The 20676-nt window shown below is 36.6% G+C and overlaps 1 protein-coding gene across 1 annotated transcript; it reads left to right on the top strand.

Annotated features, from left to right (window-relative positions):
* Positions 1–1977: 1977 nt before the first annotated feature.
* On the top strand, positions 1978–20043 carry LOC127968986 (serine/threonine-protein phosphatase 2A 55 kDa regulatory subunit B delta isoform-like). Its single transcript, XM_052570513.1, has 10 exons — positions 1978–2152; positions 2371–2445; positions 9754–9851; positions 9947–10112; positions 10486–10598; positions 14342–14519; positions 14962–15126; positions 16373–16542; positions 16763–16854; positions 18009–20043. Exons 1-10 carry the CDS (start codon positions 2143–2145, stop codon positions 18286–18288), a joined length of 1347 nt encoding a protein of 448 aa, XP_052426473.1. The 5' UTR covers positions 1978–2142; the 3' UTR covers positions 18289–20043.
* The last annotated feature ends 633 nt before the right edge of the window (positions 20044–20676 follow it).

Here is a 20676-nt window from a genome sequence, read left to right on the forward strand (position 1 = left end):
TACATGGCACAATTAACCTCTAACCTTACAGCTGAATCAATGCAGTAACACTGTTAACTACCAATGATATTTTACCAAATGTTCAGACTGAATATACAGAGGAGAACTGGTCCCCAGTGTTTTTGGTTAGTTTGGTTTCTCCAAAGGTTTTTTTACTCCAGTATCGACATCTTACAGATTTTTCTTTATTAACCACCGTTGCCTTTGGCTTGCTTGCTGTATGTATGACGACTAATGCATTTAGCACCAACTATTAAAACAGTGAGGGTGTTTTTGACCATATAGACACAACAGTATGTCTTTCTGTAAAGATTCTTTGAAAATGTTATGCATTTTGAAAAATGTATAAATGTCTTACATTGATAGTGTTCATATTGCTTGAACATTTATATGTAAAAAGAAAATGTGTACAATTATATTATAATTGCAACTTATAATTAACAATTATAAACTAGCTGTATTTTTAGTTACTTTCAGTGCACAAACAGCCATTATTCACTTACAATTACTGATTTGTAATAGTACACATAACTGTTGTACTATTTTATGTACTGTGTTATATGAGTTAAAGTCAATTACAATTGTAATTTCTGTCATCATAATGAATTTATGTAGTGTGATAATTGCTGTATGATTTTCTTTGAAAACAATAGTTTCTTAAATAATATACAATCAGCAATTGCAATACATGAACTGCTTGTAAGCAAAACCATATATAACAACATAAGTACTTATTACAATATTGAAAAAAATGTTAAAAATTACATGAATTAGGTAGTAAGTCAAAATAAATAATCAAAGTGTGTGTGTGTTTGTGTGTGTATATATATATAATATTGTACGTAGGTTTGTTTTATTAATAATTATCTTTCTACTATCCCACAATCTTTTGAATTTGTGGGCTAAACGTGTTTTATTCATCACAACAATTATTATTATTATTATTTTAGAACTGGAAAATATATTCAAAAGCTGTGCTGAGGCGTTCTAGTAACCGAATATTAAAACTAATTACAATGCATTATTTATGAGATGTTGCTAGTTTTATGACATTTAAAAAACATTTTGATCGATTACATTCTGTATGTTGCTTTTATTAAATTATTTTAGCTTGAAACAACAAGCTACCGCAGCTCCGATTAGCCATACAAGTTATCGCGATAACAACTTTTGATCAGGCATTTAAAACAGCTACCGCCTTGGTCCAAAGCGGACTCTATTTCGCGGGGGGACTGGATTTCTCACCACACCGTCATTGGCGATGATTGCCCTTCATTCAAGCCTTTGGTTTACCCGCGCTTATAACATTAGCAAAGAATCAGTTCAGAATCAATCACCAAAAGAATCAGTTCAGTTCAGATGCGCTCTGTGTCAGTCTGCTTCACGCTGAATCACGCATGCGCAGTATCATCAGCTCATCGGTTCTCGAATCGGACGCGTCCGACAGAAACGGTTCTCGGTTCAGTGTATGAATAAATGTCGAAATAATTATTATTTATTATTGTTCTGCGTAGTTTGAAGAGAAACATTTTTGGATCTTTATCCCGAATATATATATTTTTTAATCAGGAAGAGGCTGGGGGGTCAAATGGGGGGTCAAGGCATTTTTTGGCAGGGTCTTGAGACCCCCCAAGACCCCCCCTGGCGCCGCCGGTGCTCCGAGAAGAGTGGATTATATTTATTGAGGATTGATTTAAAAATTAAAATGATTTTCAAAAATCAAATTCATTGAATAGCTTTACTAAGATGAACTAACTCTCAAATGCGTTAATGGTTTGTTCTAATGAAAAACGGACAGTATGTCATTTGAATTGCCAGTCAACAAATACATTCAGTGTGTCATTTTTTTTTTTTTTAACAATAAACAAATAAAAAAACAAAACAAGGGCGTTTGGTTTTGCGTAACTCACGGCGTCTGCGCAAACGTCAGCGCAGCGACGACGCGACGGGCGCGCGGCTCGGTTGGTTAAATGACGTCACTGTGTCATGTCGACGGGCAGCGTGCGCCATCTTGAAACGAAACCAAATCACGGGCTGATCCCGCTCGCCTCCGCTCACTCTCATTCCGCGCTCATTCGCACTGTCCGCCCGGCTGTGGTCCAGGATTAGCCGCGCTGAAGGCTCGAGGAACAGGCGCAGGCGATGATGGCAGGTAAACGCGCCGCGCGGGGGTTTGAGTTGGTAGGCGGGGGCGCGAGCGGCAGGAGTGCGGCCTAAACATCAAACCAGACACTAAATCAAACCCACATCCACTGCGCTATCTCAGTATGCATGCTCGGGCTGGCAGGGCTCTGGCTTCTGCGTGATTAATTGCTTCTGGGAGGCTGATCTGAGCATGCATTTCAATGCACTTGTGTTGTTGTTTTGCAGGGGCTGGTGGAGGCAATGATTTCCAGTGGTGCTTCTCCCAGGTCAAAGGAGCCGTAGATGAAGATGTGGCAGAAGGTAAATAACTGTTTGCATTGGTTTAAAACACCTTTGGGTGAGTATGCATGAGTGATGAACACATTGGAAGAGTTTTTTGTAGTGAAGGGTGCATAGCAAGGTATGATAGGAAGAGATGGAGTCAGGAGTGTTACAGATCCATGCCCAAATTTCGTAATTACTCTTCAAAAAAAAAAAAAAAAAAAAAAAACGTTTATAGAGGGAAGTTAATGGACAGATACTCTTGTGCTTGAAACTTTGCATTGCAGTGCTGTAAATATTGTTTATGGAATAACATAATGCTTTCGATGTTCTTTATTTCTAAGTTTCTTTGGGTAAAACCACCTGCTAAATGATTAAATTTAATAGGTGTAAGAAATAATGCGCAGAGGCAGTTGGTCATTGTCATAAAATAAACACAGACCACTTATTTTCTCATGATTTATATATATTTTTTGTTGTCCTGATTAAATTCATATGGCTATATGCATACATGTGCAATTAATGAACATGAAATAGTGTGTTTAATCAAAATTTGATGTTTCTGTGGTAGGAAAAAAAAAAAGTAAAAATATTGATGACTGGAGTTGCACTCCTAGGTGTGTCCAAATTGTTATCCAATCAAATGCTCTTAAGAATAATAATGCCACTCCCCTTTTATGCTACTTAAGGTGTGTTACAACAGCAGGATTTGGCAAAAATGTAACTAATAAACCATAATTCCTTAGTTGAATATTCACTGTGAATTTATATTAAACATTTTCTGAAATGTTAATTTACGTATGCAAATGATGCATCTAATTAAAAAAAAATAACACTGATTTACATGCCTTTTCATAATGCCAGGTTAAATACATATTCACCATGTTTTAAGACATATAATGTTACAAGTATAAAGCAAGTGATGTATGAACAAACAAATGTCTATAAAAGTCTTTGGAGTATAGATAGGAATGAACCTTTAAGTTTGGCGTAAGTTCTGCAGAATTGGACATTTTTGACTTAGAAAATCTTTTAAAGATATGTATTGTAATTGAAATATAAAAACTCAGTAAGTGTAAGATGGAATATTTTGGATTTTTCTTTACAGTAGATGTTATGAAAGACGACGTTATGAAAGCAAAATGGTCTTAAATTAAAAAATAAAATAATAATTGGCCAGTTAATAAAATTGCCTGAAGTCAGACTATCATTGACAAGTAGCAGATAATTGACTGCTTTTTTTATTTAAATGAAACTATCAGTCAGTTTCATTAGGAAATATGGTTGCATGGGAAAGAATGCAATGCTCGTCAAACTATTTTTTGAGTTTTTAATCACGTGATGGTGATTGTTAGCAAACAGGCAGTTAGCGAAGTACAGTAGTAACAATAAATCCAAATCAGAATGTATTATTATGGCATGGCACTTTGCAGATTGATGGATTGGTCTGCTGTTGGGCACACGCGTCAGTGAACAGTTTTGCTGTTTTCTGGGGCTCCTGTAGGGAAGCACATCCTGCCTTTGAAACAGTGGAAAGCATGTCCAACTGGTCCGACCAGCTCACATTATCCATGTGTCGTGTCCGAGGGTGCACTCCGCTCCATCCAGAGATCAGTCATTGAGGCCTTTCTATATTATTTTGCTAAAAATATCAAATCATGTCACTCTATAGGAGACAAAATGTAGCTGTTCTATTCCGTTCAGAGACCTTCGTAAGGAAGTTTAATGTTGAAACAAAAGTTTTTAGTATCTTAGTTGAGTGTTGTTTGTATGGTGGCAGTTGGTTGTTAATGTTTTTTCCTCTTCAAGCTCTCTGCTTTGCCCTCTGTAAAAAATAAAATGAATTTCTAGGAGACGGACACATTGACTGGTGTAATATCGTGCTAGAGAAGGTTATTTAGAGATCACTGTTTGGCCAGCTTGTGAGGTGTGATTGTTCCGAGCGATAGCCTAATCCTTCTTTGTGGAATTCTGTGGAAATGGAATTTTGAGTTGTAGTGATAAGGATGCATGCGAATTTGGATTCAAAACAGTACTGTCCATATTGTGTGTATTTTTAGCGGGCCTTCAGACTGTGCTTGCAGAATGCAAACATTAGAATTAAATTTGCTGTGACTTTCTCACGCTCAGCATAATAAATGGCTCTGGGATAGTCGCTGGCTCCTTGCCATCCAAGTAATTCCTAAGTGTGAAGACTTCCGGTTTTCTCTGCACTTTCTAGTGGAGGTTTTTGCTGGTTTTGTGTGTTTTAGAGCAGGAAACTGAGCAAAAAGCTGTTCTTATAGCCTTATTAACGTGTTGCATATGATTTATTGAAATGTGCAAAAATGAGTTCTTATTGACTTGATATTTGTTTGTTTGATTCATCAATTAGATGAAAAAGGTGTTTTATACCTTGCAATGAGAGCCATTGTTGTCAAGTAGATTCAGAAAGCAATAACTAATGCATTTTTACATATTTTTCTGTTATTTAACATTATTTTACAATTTTAATTTACAATTTTTTTTATGTATTTTCTATTTCTTAAATGATTTTATAAATGTTTTATCTTTTTAATTCCTTAAATAATTTAAATTTCAATTTAAAAAAAGTAATAAATATAATACAGCCATTTGTGTGAATTAAAATCTTATTAGACTTTTTTTTTTTGTATTTCTGTGATTTATATTGTAATTTAGCCATTTTTTCCAACTTCAAATTATGTAAAGGTAAACTTTGGTAACAAACAAACAAAAAAAAAAAAAATTCTCAGTTTCTCACTTCAGTTTTATTGCTGCAGTGCAAAATGGGATTGTCAACCAGACCAACTGATCAACACTTTCATGACAACCTGTCATAAATGTTGTATACACCTGGCAAACTCAATTATTTGTGTTACAGTTGAATCTAGTCCAACTTAATTAAATGTAAACTGGTATGCACTTCTGAACTGCTACAGATATTTTGAACAATGCAACTTGAACGTGTACAAAAAAGTTGTACAAACCCTTCAGCTAATGGGGCATTGGAAAGTAGACTGCTGTCAAAATTTAAATAAATGTTTTTTTTTTTTTTTTTTTTTAAGTCAGTAAATTAAAATAAAATTTAGTCTTACATCCGATTTAAAGAGCCCGTATTATGCCATTTTATAATTCATAATTCTTATATCATTTTGGGAGTCTCCTACAATAGGATTACGTGCATGCAAGGTCAAAAAATGCTTTCGTTTCTTAAAATATGCATTTAATATCACCTTATTTTCCAGCAATTCTCAAACGATTCATTTGAAGAAATTCAGTCTTTCCACCCATTTGCGTGAGCGTGCTCTGCTCTGATTGGTCAGATGGCCTCGTCTGTTGTGGTTGGTCTACAGCTCACAGCATGTCAGAAATGATTCCCATTTCAATATTTCTGTGTTTTGAATGCTCAATAGAAAATATAAACATCTATTATTTATCATACTTACAGGTTGTGATTCAGTGAAGCAGCTTGTTCAAAAAAACAGGATACTGATCTATCTTTCAACAGCAAGCGTTTTGTGAATCCCGCGTTAAACTCCGATTCAGATCAGAGAAGCAGTCGTTTGTTGAATGACTTGTTTGTGGGCGGGGTCAAGTTGTTCGCGCCTGGCCAGCGTAGAACATAGGCGCACATTATGCAAATGTGTTACCCCGTGATATGTAGCCGTCACAGAAGTGGGATTTGAACTTGAATTAAAAACAACTCGTTTAGGCTGTAGAGAGTCTTCTTTATTTTGGGAACCAATATCTTTATTCATGGTGTGCTTTTCAACTTTGCAGATTGTTTACATTCACAAGCAGCTACATTACACACTGTATGAAAGGCAATATTGGAAAGGGCGTAATAGGGGCACTTTAAACATGAACGGGGACATGTATCGACAGGGACGTGTATTTATACAGTATCGTCATGGAAAATATCACAGTACTATGTTGTATCAAATTTTATTTTTCCACCCTTAGTGTGTGTGTGTGTAGATAGAGAGAGAGAGATATGTATATAGTCAATAACATTTTGTAGTATACATTTGTCCAATAATTGATATTAAGTAGAATTTTTTTAAATCATGGTGAATGTATTGTTTTAGTTGCTTGTGTGCTGTTTCTCCACCCCTGAAACACATTCAAACAGGAAGTGAGTCATTTGTTTGTGGGAAGGACTGCAGTGCAAACTCCGTTTAAGTTATATGTGGATGTTTATAAGGCCGAAATTCCTTCAGGATCTCACATGAAGGGTTCGTGTCATGTGTGGAGGGATTCCCTCACGGTCTGTCCTGTCCAACATGGCACCCTCCGCTCACCAGCCAGCGCCGTCCATACTGCAGATACTCTCAGGCTCTTAAATCTTGCTCTGCTGCTTGTGTGCTGCTGACAGACACAGCCTGGAACTGTTCTATAATGGCCTCTCTCTACCTTTCAGGATGGGTATGTGTGCATGTATCTCCGTCTGCCTCTTACACTGGGTTCTCCGCTTGTTTTTGAGCTTTTCCTAGCGCTAACGGACTCCTCTGTGATGTAACGTGTCGTTTGGATTACTGTAGGATGCTCTAATTTGATGGTTTTGGGAGGTGCTGATGTTATGTTGCTGTAGGTTGTGGCTGATGTCTGATGTGGATGTTATTCGTTAATATTTGCTCGAGTGGTTTATTTACGAGATGGTCCTGTACCTGCCTACGCTTCCCCCGCTGCTGCTGCGGCTGTCTTGGTTTGTGTTGTGATACAGTACAGAGGTGTTTCCTCTCTATCTGTACTTGTGTCATCTTCAGATGCACATCACACGATGAAAAATCAGGATAGTTGATGACCATGACTCTTTACGCTAGATTGAATTTGACAAAAACATGTCCAGGGCAGGTCACCTTAAACTCCAAAATTAAGAGGGGGAAATAGTGCATATATTTTGCAGAAATAAAATGAAGGTCTATTTTAAGGACCAAAAATGTTTTAAATTTGTGTATTTATGACCGTTAAACCATAATTAAGTAGTCATTACTGTAAGAAGATAAATCAATATTTATAAGATATATTTTGTTTTATTTAGATTTTTGGTATGTGGAACTAACCGTTTTGTATAAAATCATATAAATAATAGCAATAATAATAATTATATTAGCTATTTTTTTCATAGTATAGATATTTGTCAGTTGTGTCATATAGCAACATATCAGTTAAAATTGGTGCAATCTAATGTGCACTCATTAAAAAACAAACTTGTTTTTAATTTTGATTAGTACAAAAGTTTATATAATTTAAGAAGGTGATAAATATTTAAATGGTATGTTCATATTAGTTTGCATTCATTAAATTGTAACTCTTATATTATTATTGGTGATATTATCATCTTTAGGGTTGGGTACCGAAACCATTGGCACCTGTACCAATATGGAACCAGTACCTTTGGAACCGGTATGCACCGAAACCGAATCAGCACGCAGATTTCGGTGCCTCTTAAATGCCTGAGCGATCGATTTAAATATTTGGCTTCGTAAACTGCACACAAATTTGCCATCGCCTCAGTCAGTCTGCTTAAATGTTATATGAAAACGGCAGTATCTGTGCATATTTTTGTCATAAATACAGTTGACAAAAGGTCACGAGGGAGCAATCGGTTTCTCATCTACTGTAAAGTTTTCGCTCCGTTCACCGTTCATCACACCACAGCTGTTTTCTCCAGCAAAAATCAAGCCCTTAACGCATATAAACGTATACTTTATACTTATTTTAATATACTTAATCTATTTATACATACTTTATGCATAAACTACTGTGCAAAAGTCTTAGTCTTAGGCAATCCGTTGTCAGACTGTATGTGCATTAGGGCTGTGTTAAAAAAAAACGAATTTCGAAGGTGAAAATTAATATTTGTGTAAAAGTTGATTTTAATTTGGTTACATCTTATTTGCTATCATTAAGTGGTGATGACTTGAACAGTAATGTAACAGGATGTTAAGAGGATTGTCATCAGTAAAGCCTTTTTTTCTGTATGCTGAATAATCTTTGTATTGATGTTGAAATATGACCGGCCATGTTCTCCATGTTTCGTGATGTTTGTGAGTCATCAGATTACTCTGTCACTGGTGTGACTAGAGATTGATTAATCAGATGATACACAGATGGTCCATAACACACCGAGACCACCACCTGTTTGTTCCTCATTAGCTGATTCCTTCCACTCTGGATTTCTCTTAGTTTAGTTTCTTTAGGCACCTCAGGTGTGGTGTTGCCAGTCCGAGACTCGAACCCACAACCTTAGGGCTAGGAGTCAAAATCTCTAACCAAATGAGTCCCCTCAAAGTGGTACATTTATTTTGTGTTATCCCAAACACTCTTGAATTAATAAAAATTAAAAAACACACAAAGTTACAGGGGTGTGTAAATGATATTCTCACACAGACTTTGATGGTACTCAACACAGAAGTTCTGTGAACTGTGCTGTTTCTGTATAAACTGAAAACTGAAAACTTTTTGCTGTTCGTCAAAACAATCTTTTTTTTTTTTAAATTCATGCTTGTTTTTTAAACCAAACCTGTAGCTAAAGCTAGCTCTGAACTGAGACCGAAGGAGCTACTGAATCATTTAGGTTTGCTCAGATTAATTCATCACTCATCAGCGTTTTTCACCTGATGAAGAGTTTCCTCAATATATCCACAGTGAAGAAACCAAACGGTCATTAGATTTGTTTCAGTTTGGTTTTGATTATCTCTTGTCCTGTGTTTTTGGCGTGTGATCCTTCAGCTAAATGAAGCCTAGGCCTGTCTCCATTGAGCTAAATGTTCTGTTTCAGGAACATTGAATCGTGCCTCTGTTTGTCCCTGTGTCCTCCCCTCCCCAAACGAGAGAGATCAGAAGGGGTGAAGCGGCAGGAAATGATCCACACGGAGCATAGATCCATTTTACTTCAGTTAAAACATCTACACTTAAATGTGTATGAATGAGACTTTAATATAGCATATATCGGCACAACGTGCATTGATCAGTGTTGCAAAAATAAGACCAGGAACATGCATTTAGGGACAATTTTGGCGTCTTTTTACTTTTTTGAAGCCGTGCATGTTGAATGTATGACAGATTCGGGATATAGGTTAGTTTTAACTATGGTTTGAGCTTAAAACATTTCAACTTAAGCATGCATGAAGATGAGTCATGAATAATGAATATTTAATGAAAGAAAAATGTGATTTGTCTTTGGCATGATATTCAATGATTAGTCTTGCACAATAAAATCAAAAACATTCATTTAGAAAGTTAATGTTGGTGTCAAAGCTTTCTTCTTTTTTAAAGCTGTGCATGTTTAATGTATGAAGTAAATAATTGTCTAATCTTGCTTTCTTCCTTTCGGATATGCAGCGGACATTATCTCAACTGTTGAATTTAACTATTCGGGGGAGTTATTAGCCACAGGAGACAAAGGGGGAAGAGTTGTCATATTTCAGCGAGAACAGGAGGTGATGCAACCCAAAGATTTTTACTGCATTTCATTTTTTATTTAGGAAGTGTGATTCCATGCGTTTACGTAAGTGTTCAATGTTTCTGTCCACAGAGTAAAAACCGCCTGCTCTCAAGAGGGGAATACAACGTGTACAGCACCTTTCAGAGTCACGAGCCTGAGTTTGATTACTTGAAAAGTTTAGAAATCGAGGAGAAGATCAATAAAATCAGATGGCTCCCGCAACAGAACGCTGCACACTTTCTCCTTTCTGCAAACGGTATGAAGACTCTGTTGTGATTTTGCCTTGAAGTGTCCATTCATCAAAAAAAATCCTAAACAATTCTATATTTATTTTTTTGTCGCAATATTTCTGTTTTTACTGTGTTTATACATAAATCAAATGCAACCTTGGTGAAAATTAGAGGCTTTCAAAAACAACAAAAATCTTACCATCTCAAAATGTATGAATGGTGGTGTATCTATAGCTGTTTCAAAATTATTTGAGCTGCCTACCTAGACAGAAAATGACACATTTTGCTCTGATTAAAGGAAAATGTGGTGCTTTTTGGCTTAATTTCCTCTTTTTAGAAACAAGTTTTGGATGTGCAATTTCTCTATTACTGACTTGCTTCTTTTTTTTCCTCACAAAGATAAAACCATCAAACTATGGAAGATCAGTGAAAGGGACAAACGAGCAGATGGATATAATCTTAAAGACGAAGACGGAAGACTGCGAGATCCGTTCCGAATCACAACACTACGGGTTAGTCTGCCGCTTCTCTTCAGATGACATTTTGAGTTGAGAGCGCAGCCAGTGAAGCACAGGTTTTTAGTTAATACATATTTAATAAGATTTAAAGTCAGATGTTTCCAGAACCTGTAGTCTGTAGAGTACATGCCATGTGATGTAAATGCGCAGTATAAACCCAGCTATCAGTGGAGCAGGACTGCACCTGAGAAAGAGACGCGTTCCAGACAAGTCAAGACAAGTACATTTTTGAAAAACTATACAGCAGTGTGCCATAATATAATCGCAACCTTGTATAGGTTTTATATTGGTTGTTATATTCTATTGCATATTTAGTGCTGTCAAACGATTATTCTCGATTAATTGCATCCAAAATAAAAGTTTTTGTTTACATAATGTGTGTGTACACTGTCTATGTTTATTATATACGCGCGCATGTATATTTAAGATTTTTTTTTATTATATATTAAATATATTTATGTATGATAGTATTTATATTAATATAATTATATTTAAATATTTTCAAAATATAAACTGTATGGGTGTCTTTGTATATACATAACACACATTATGTAAATAAAAACTTTTATATTGGATGCGATTAATCGTTTGACAGCACTAATATATTTATATCTATATTATGGGTGTAACGTCACACGTATTCGCATTGAACCATTCGGTACGAGGCTTTCGGTTCAGTACACACTACAAACCCAACGATTCGGTCGAATACTATTATATTTGGAAAATAAAAAGATTAAAATGTGTAAAATGTAATGTTCTCAGTGCCACTGTGCTCAACAAGGCAGCCCACCACCCAAAGAAAAACACACTATTCCTAGCTCACTGCAATATAGCTATAGACTTTAATTCAATTACCAGACCAGAAATAGAGGATCCTCCAATAACCAACAGGTGTGCCGTTTGGGACCACTTTGGTTTCCCCGTAAGTTATGAGGGTGATGATAAAAAAAAACAATGGTATGTTGCATCTGCTACACGACATTAAGCTACATCAGCGGCAATACTTCAAACATGCCAAACACATTTATGCTGAAATCACCCCATTGTGTCAATAACTGGAACTAGATGAAAACTAGAAACACACACGCTGCAAACATAGCCAAGGATATGAGACCTTACTCTGTAGTGGAAAACATGGGTTTTAAGAACATGCTTAAAGATGCTTTATATAGGATTGTGACAGAGTTGTTGAACTAGGTATTGCAATCCAAATGAAAAATATTGGAGAGGGGTTTTTTTTCACCCGGCCCCTCCCCCTAAGACTTGACACACATGCAGGTTGCCAGATTGACGACACCAACAGGAATGAGCGCACTTGATGATGAATGATGAACACCCCAACCAGGGGTGCCTAAATACAATTAGGTAAACTGGCAGTGGGCAGGTTTCACAAACCATAACAGAGACTGACATTCCGGCCCGGAAATGCACATTTTCAAAGAAAGAATAACTGTAGCATTGTTTTTCAGATAAACAAGTATGTTAACTTACCATGTTTCTTAAATATCTGCAAATGGATTATTGTATTTTTATGCTTAAGTGGAGTCAAAAACTTACCAACAGCATCTTTGTTGTAATTGAGCCCCATAACACTATTCCTTCACGATTCCTGCTTTGTACAAAATAAAACAAAAGCCCAAATAGAGAACCAGTTAGCCGAAGCACCAGTGTTTGCTCTTACAACGGACTGCTAGACGTCAAGGGCTACACAAAGCTTACCTGACTGTAACGGCACATTACCTTACCGCTGAATGGGAGATGAAAACTCCCCCTTTAGAGTCACACAAGTGAGGATTTGTCCAAAGGAATGACAGAAGCAGTGGAAATGTGGAAGCTGGAACGAGCTAATGTACCTATTCCTGTCACTGCTGACAATGGCAGGAATATAGTTAATGCTGTTGGAGCTGCTGGACTCGCAACACAAATAGGATGCTTTTCCCATGTCATTAATCTCAGTCTCAGAAAGCAATGGCAGTGCAGCAGATCTCTCGCCTCCTGGCAAAGATCAGAAAGATTGTGACCTTCTTTCACAGAAGCACAACAGCGACCCATGTGTTGAAGACAAAACAGGAGTTGCTGCAGCTTCCTATTCACAAACTCATCCAAGATATACCAGCTAAATGGAATTTATGCTACGATATGATTGAAAGATATCTTGAGCTGCAGACAGCAGTGTATTCTGCAGTGGCGGGCAAAGCTTTGAAGAAAAATGTTAAAGACTTTGTGACTTTGTTTAAAAATGACATGTCATCACAGTTTTGAAAACTGAGTCCGCTCCATCTGCGTCCATGTTCCTGCCTAAGAAAACGATGATCCTGAAATCAATGGTACTGTCTGATGATGACAGCACAGCAGTGAGAGATGGCAAAACTGAAATGAAATCAGAAATGACCTGCAGCAGAGACACACAGAACCTGGTCTGCAAGATTACCTACACAAGAGCACCGCTTTGGATCCACGATTCAAGTCATTGCTACACTTGGATTCTATCACTGGCCTGAGACTCTGACCTTCTCACCACAGAGATTGAGCACTGAACAACAGGTACTATTTATATTTTGCTGCTTACTATATTTTTGATCTAATTATTTGCATTCTTATGTTTTTATTTCAATATCGTTGACACTGTGAGTACACCTTGATGTGTTCTTTGTAATCTGTTCTGTATTGTGGTATTCCATGTTCCTGTGTATAACCTTCCCATGTGTGATTAATACTAACCTTTTGTAGTGAGTCCCATGCTATGGGGTATTAGCATCTGTCTCACAACTCTTCAGTCAGTCCCAGTCTTTGTAGAAACAAGGTTACACTTGATTTCTAACACCTGATCATTTTATTTTACTAGGGTAAGATTTTTATAGTTTTTTTTTTTTTTAATATTTCTCCAGGGCCAAGCCACAGGCACCACAGAGCCACCTCCATAGAGACTCAGACAGTGGACCTGGAGCCCTCAACATTACCTCCACAAGAAAAGAAATTGGCCATGACTGAGCTGTTTGGAGGACTGTTCATGACCCATGACCAGGAGCCAATCTCAAAGTCTGTGGTCAAAATGGCGAAGGGGGAGATGCAATTGTTCAGGGAGTGGATGCAGATCCACTGAAATGGTGGAAAGCCCAAAAGCACTTTATACCCTCATTTTGCCATGTTGGCACGGCGTTACCTGGCTGTGCCTGGAACATCTGTCTCTACCAAGAGGGTGTTTTCCACTGCAGGTGACATCAAGCAGATCTGTGCTGTCTGAAGAAAACGTGGAGACACTCATCTTTCTGAAGAAATCGTACAAATTGAGTAAAAACACAGAGTTCCATATAAAAACAAAATTGTGCTTTTCTTGTATATTTGTTTATAGCTTATACTACAATATTTCATTCAGTTTTTTTATAAGGACTTATTTGGTTTTGGTTTTTGTTTGATATGCTGCTAAGAAGACGGGCCAAGTATAGCTCCATCATTGTTCAAAGTAAAATAATAAAAGATCATACTTTGATGTAAAAATCAAGGAAATGTATCTAGCTCCCTTTTTTTTTTTGCTGTATCGAAAACATACCGAATCGTGACACCACTGTGTTGTATCGAACCAAATCATTATTTTTGTGAACAGTTACACCCCTAATATATGTTTATGTATGCAAATATTAACTTAGAATTTGAGAGGGGAGTTAAAGAAAATATTTCATGTTCTTTTCAATGTGTACCTTTTCTTGGCTTAATATTTCGTTGTTGTTTCGCAGGTTCCTGTGCTGATGCCGATGGACTTGATGGTGGAAGCAAGCCCACGCAGAATATTTGCTAATGCACATACATATCACATCAATTCCATTTCAGTAAATAGTGATTATGAAACATACCTTTCTGCAGACGACCTCAGAATAAACCTCTGGCATTTAGAAATCACAGATAGAAGTTTTAGTATCCTTTACCAAATCAGTGACGATCAGTTTTTTCCCCTCTCTGTTATTGAAATGTGCCTGATCTGAATTTGTCTTCTATGAATGTCTATACTATAAATTCCACATGCCTGGTTTTCTTTATTTTTATATGTACCTTTTAAGACTTGTAAGTATTCTCTATGCTTGTGAAATGACGTAATATAGTTGCGCCTATATGGTCCAATATATTAATCATTTAGACTGCAATAGGTTCACAATACAGTATGTCCCCTTGATCATTTGTATTTTACTGTAAAACATACAAATTTTTAGTATGTGTGGATTAAGACCTTTTCAACCGTTTCTTCAGAAACCGAGTCCCCAAGGAATGACCGAGGCCTGCATCTCTGACACGGCTCAATGACTTTAAAAGTGTGTTTGAAGTCATTTCTGTTGCTTTCCTTTACCGTTTCCCTCCTCAGACATTGTAGATATAAAACCAGCCAATATGGAGGAGCTGACGGAGGTGATAACGGCGGCCGAGTGTCACCCGCACCAGTGTAATGTCTTTGTGTACAGCAGTAGTAAAGGAACCATCCGCTTGTGTGACATGAGGGCCGCCGCGCTCTGTGATAGACATAGCAAATGTGAGTATTTTAAGTCAGTCCAGTCTCTCTTTTTTTCCATTTGTCTTTTCCCCCCTCTTTTTTTCCCTTTTATATTCTTCCGTCCCTTTATTTCCCATCAGATGGCGAGTCTGAACTCTTTACGTGGGAATGTTCCCTGACACACTGTCCTTTTCTCCTAAAACCCGATCAGACTCTCTCACTAAGAGGCAGTGGAAAGTTCTTCTTTTGTCGGTTTTTGCCATCCACTGTTTAATGTCAGCATGGCCTTGTGTTATGTAATAACTGGATTATGTAATTAATCGAGCACTCCGTTTACTCCAGACCAAAAAAGCAAACTCTCCCCATTTACTTCCTGTCAGTACAAAACAGAACACGAGTGCATAAAACTGAAGTGTTTGGATGGAATGAATGGACTGTTAGCATTATATATCCAGCATTTTATTTTAGTTTGTTAACTGTTAGTGTGTATATATGCAATTCAATCCTTTATTTGTGTTATTTTACCAAGTATTATGTTCTTTACAAAAAGAAGATTTGACGTTATGATTTATTCTAGAATACACATTTTGGCATTTGGCAGTCTGCTCTTTTTGATAGGGTTCATTTCTGGTCCATTGGTCACACTAAATATATGAAGATCAAGTCAAATGCATTGTGGGATATATACACGCACCACTGTTCAAAAGCTTGGGGTCAGATCTTTTTGGTAATAATAATTTTCTAAACACTCAAAGCTCTTTACTTTTTTTTAGGGGGGCATCTCCTCAACCACCTGGTAGAAGGCACTTGTGCTCACAAAGAGTATTTATTTGCTTTAAAAAAAAAAAAATTGTAAAATTGTAAAATTATATTCACAAAAAAGGTTGTATTAAAAAAAAAAAGAAAAGAAATTCATGCATTTATTTTTATATTTTTAAAATGCTTTTTTTTCTATCTTTCTGTCGTGTAAAGCAAAACGTTTGAATTTTCAGTATTACTCCAGTCTCAAGTGTCATATGATCCTTCGGAAATCATTGTAATATGCTGTTTTGCGACAAAAGGACATTTCATATCAATATTGAAGAGAGTATAAAGATTCTACAGTCACTTTTGAGCAAAAGTATCCATTTGTTTAAAAAAAAAAAATCTTTCTGATCCAAACTACTGGTATTATTCTTTTTTTTTTTTTTTTCTTTCTTTTTTTTTTACTCAAACAGCTTTTAATGTTTCTGCTGCAAGTCTGAAATGTCATCAAATGTGTTTTTTTTTTTTTGTTTGTCCTAAGTTTTTGAGGAGCCAGAAGATCCCAGCAGCCGGTCGTTCTTCTCAGAAATCATCTCCTCCATATCTGACGTCAAGTTCAGCCACAGCGGTCGATACATGATGACCCGCGATTACCTCTCTGTTAAGGTTTGGGACCTGAATATGGAGAACCGGCCCGTAGAGACCTACCAGGTACAGTAGAGATCTTATTGCAACAGCTGACATTCCAGAGCGTGTACGGTCATGTTTTCAGAACATGGTGTTTCACGTCTTCAATTAATACATTCTTCAAATACTGCCGGCACCTCCCCAAAGTTACACACGCTGCTTAAATATCATTTTGCAAATGATACGACAATTTCTTTGTTAGTTTTTGTTGCTGATTCACATTTGTTGTGCTCCTCTGTTTTAGGTACACGAGTACCTACGTAGCAAGTTGTGCTCTCTCTACGAGAACGACTGCATTTTCGACAAGTTTGAGTGCTGTTGGAACGGTTCAGACAGGTGCGGATCCGTATTTAATAACGATGGATTCTGAGTTCACACTGAATTTTACCCTCCCGGGTTCCAAGAACTTTTAAAATGTATATATAGTTTTAGTTATATAGAGATAAATTGTTTTAAGAGAAATATTATGACAAAATAATTAGAAATTAATATATAATTAATAATATAATAAAATTGTATGTTATACCAGTGTTTGGAAGTTAAACATTCTGGCAAAATATTACATTACCTTTTTTTTAATATATATATATATATATTATGCACGTGTGTATGTGTGTACACACACACACATATTTGGAATCACTATTTTCAAATATTTGATTAGTTGATTTAATAATAGAATATCGAATATGCTGTGAATTTATTATATATATCGTTTTTTTCCAATAATTCTCTATGTTTTCAAGGCTGATGTGGTGCTAACGTGTTAATGTAACCAGAGGGTGGCGTTGCCAATAACGCACCTAAAAGCTTTTTTTAGACAATAGAAGAACATCACATTTTTATGCACGCGCACACTGTAGATTTGTGTCGAGATTTGAGTCAAAACTTTTTCTTTAGCGGCTGATTTCCTTAATCTAGTGCTAGCAGCAGCCCACCTGTGACGAAACTAATTTGGGCCGAAGGTAGATGCACACACCTACACCAGGTGTACATTTCAGCCAGAATTGTTTGATTCAGTTTTTATTAAAATCTTTATAAGATTTAAAAGTGAACAATTGTAATGTTTACTTTAATGTTTATCCTATATGATAACAGGATTTTATTTCTGATTTGGTATTGAGGAAGTGGTACTTGAACACAAATGATGTGATTGAAAGAATCACTGAATCAGGTTTTTTAAACTGAATCAAAATTAAAATAGTGAATCAAAAAATAAGTACTACCTGGGAATCAGATTTCTGATCCTGCATCAAAACGGTGTTATACTTGAGATACAAACAAAAAAGATCTAAAAACGGTTTGCAACCTATTATGCAGATAGGAAAAAAATAGTAAATGCATCACAGTTTGCTTGAATGTAATTGAAAACGTTGGTGCAAAAAAAAGAAAAAAAAAATAGTTTTACATATCATTTGCAACAAATTGACATTTTTTTTTTATTTTCTTTTTTTTCATCTCATCGGCCCCTGCAATTCCATCCTCCTCAGTGCCATTATGACGGGTTCCTACAACAATTTCTTCAGGATGTTTGACAGGAACACGCGCAGGGACATCACACTGGAGGCATCGAGGGAGAACAGTAAACCCCGTGCCATTCTCAAACCCCGCAAGGTCTGCACCGGAGGCAAACGGAAGAAAGACGAAATCAGCGTGGACAGCCTGGACTTCAACAAGAAGATCCTACACACCGCCTGGCACCCGAAAGAGAACGTCATAGCTGTGGCCGCCACCAACAACCTGTATATATTCCAGGACAAAATGAATTAAAAAAGAGAGGGAGTGATTTAAAAATCAAGAAGAAACAATAATCAAGAAAACGAAACATCCCTTCCTCCCCGTTCCCCCCGCACAGGTCGGAGGACGCTCAAGAAATCTCGTACTTTGCAATGATAAGCCTAGTAGTTAAATCTGTAAGAGAAATATGGCCCAGTTATCAACCTGACAATGAAGCAAAGCACTTCAACTTAAGCAGTGAGCTGAGAGACGGACTATATATCAGTAATTCACGATGTTCCCAAACTAAAATGAATAAGGAAAGGCTGATATCAACAACCCTCCAGTAAAGGAACAGACATCAATCAGCATTCACAAAAGTCATACATGTATTTGTCTTTCAGCTGAGCCTAACGTTTTTTTGATCTGATGACCAAAAGTACGGAAGCGCACCAGGATGAGTAACGTCTCGCTGTCAGTCGTATGTATACTCGCTGTTCGAAATTCAGGCCTTCATGAGCGCTTGTTTAATGCCTGTTAACATTCCTTCCTCTGGGCCGACTCTCAGGCCTTCATGTTCTACCTTTTTAAGCACTTAAAACAGGTCTCCATTTTGGTCAGGTTTATTTTGTTCGTTTCTTTCGGTTTTATTTTTGTTCTGTTTTGATTTTATACTTTTTTTCTTGTTTTCTCATGCATAATAATATCTACTCACTGACTGTATCTATATATCACACCATCTGGTGTCGAACCACTTAATAAAAGTAACGTAACTACAAAGAGAAAGCGTTTTCACGTTATGAGCAGGTATGTATGATTTTTACGTTCTGTATTTGCATGTAATCTGCATATGTAGATCTGGAGCGCAAGTGGGTAAAATGTGAAATCATCCTGCCAAACCCAAATCTGCAGCATTATTGGGGATTACCATAAAAAAAAAAAAAAAAATTGGTGATTGAAATGACTTTCGACGAAAACAAATTGGCCCAAATTTTTTTTTTTTTTTTTAACTTTATGAATGCAACATTAGCTTGTAGGTCGGCTGAGTCAAAAAAAAAAAAAAAAAAAGTCTGAAAACACAATTCCCTCATAATGTTCAGCTGGGAAGCAAATCTCCATATTGTACTACTTGAATTTGCAGTTGCACTGTTTGATTGAGGACATTGGCCATGAAATGCATCAGTATTGCTGTCTGTTTCACTTGAGAGTTTTCATTTTACGTATTTGTTTTTTGTTTTGTTTTTTTTTTTACTTTCGTAAAGGGATTCTACCGCCTTAAGTCTTGTCTGTTTGTCCTATAACAGTCCTCAACCGGTCACCTTGAGGACTACATGATCTCAAAAACCCGTTGCCCATATGATGCCCAGCTACCTTTGACATGCATTATTTTTTTATTTTAGCACTCCATTTGTCTGTTCATGTGCTGCTACGGTTTGTGAGGCTTAGTATTTGGACACTAATATACGAGATGTCGGTGGCGACTGTCGCGAAACACTCAAATCAAAACCACATCAGAATGCGGTTTAAAGAAACCGATGACAACATACAGTTTGTGCGCTGCTGAATTTTGACATGCGGCTGCAAAACTGATGTCAAAATGACAAACGTAACTTAACGGTTGACAAATACAAAGTTGTTGTTGTTGTAGCTGATTGTGACGCTCTTTAAGTCTGGGAACTGACAGGTCGGATACGTACTCCCAGACCTTGTTCCTTGTTAAATGATGATGATGCTAACATTGTGAAAGTCTACACTTGTTTGATTATTTTTGACCAAAGTTAAATAAAATTTTAATTGTGTTTATCTGAATCGACACCCTGCCCAACACTTCTTCAAATGATTTCAGGTGACCTTAGCAAATTTGGTTTTTGGAATGGAGAAGAAGTATATATGTGACCCTGGACCACAAAACCAGCCATAAGGGTAAATTTCTCTAAATTTGAGATTTATACATCATCTGAAAGCTGAATCAATAAGTTTTCCATTGATGTATGGGTTGTTTCTGAAGACTGTATTTGGCCGAGATACAACTATATTTGAAAATCTGGAATCTGAGGGTGCAAAAAAATCCAAAATACTGAGAAATTCACCTTTGGAGTTGAACAAATGAAGTGCTTAGCAATGCATATTACTGATAAAAAATTAGGTTTTGATATATTAACGGTAGGAAATTTACAAAATATCTTCATGGAACATGATCTTTACTTAATATGCTAATGATTTTTGTCGTTATCCCATTCAATTTGACCCCTACAAGTAACTCCAGTGACTTAAGACTGGTTTTGTGGTCCTGGGTCACATTTTTTTTATTGTGCCGTAAATACTGTTTATACATTGCCTTCTATTTAAGTATGTGTCTATATGTAATGATAAACTAAGAAAACTTTTTTTGAAAGAAGTCTGTATGAGTATTTGAGTTTGTTTGATCAAATATGCAGTTAA

The sequence above is a fragment of the Carassius gibelio genome, chromosome B12 (assembly GCF_023724105.1).
Source record: "Carassius gibelio isolate Cgi1373 ecotype wild population from Czech Republic chromosome B12, carGib1.2-hapl.c, whole genome shotgun sequence".
Lineage (NCBI taxonomy): Eukaryota > Metazoa > Chordata > Actinopteri > Cypriniformes > Cyprinidae > Carassius > Carassius gibelio.

Excerpts from the sequence above, each read along its gene's own strand:
- LOC127968986 (XM_052570513.1), top strand. Across the intron at positions 2,446-9,753 it reads AGATGAAGATGTGGCAGAAG|CGGACATTATCTCAACTGTT; the intron begins GTAAATAACTGT and ends TCGGATATGCAG. Across the intron at positions 14,520-14,961 it reads AATCACAGATAGAAGTTTTA|ACATTGTAGATATAAAACCA; the intron begins GTATCCTTTACC and ends TTCCCTCCTCAG.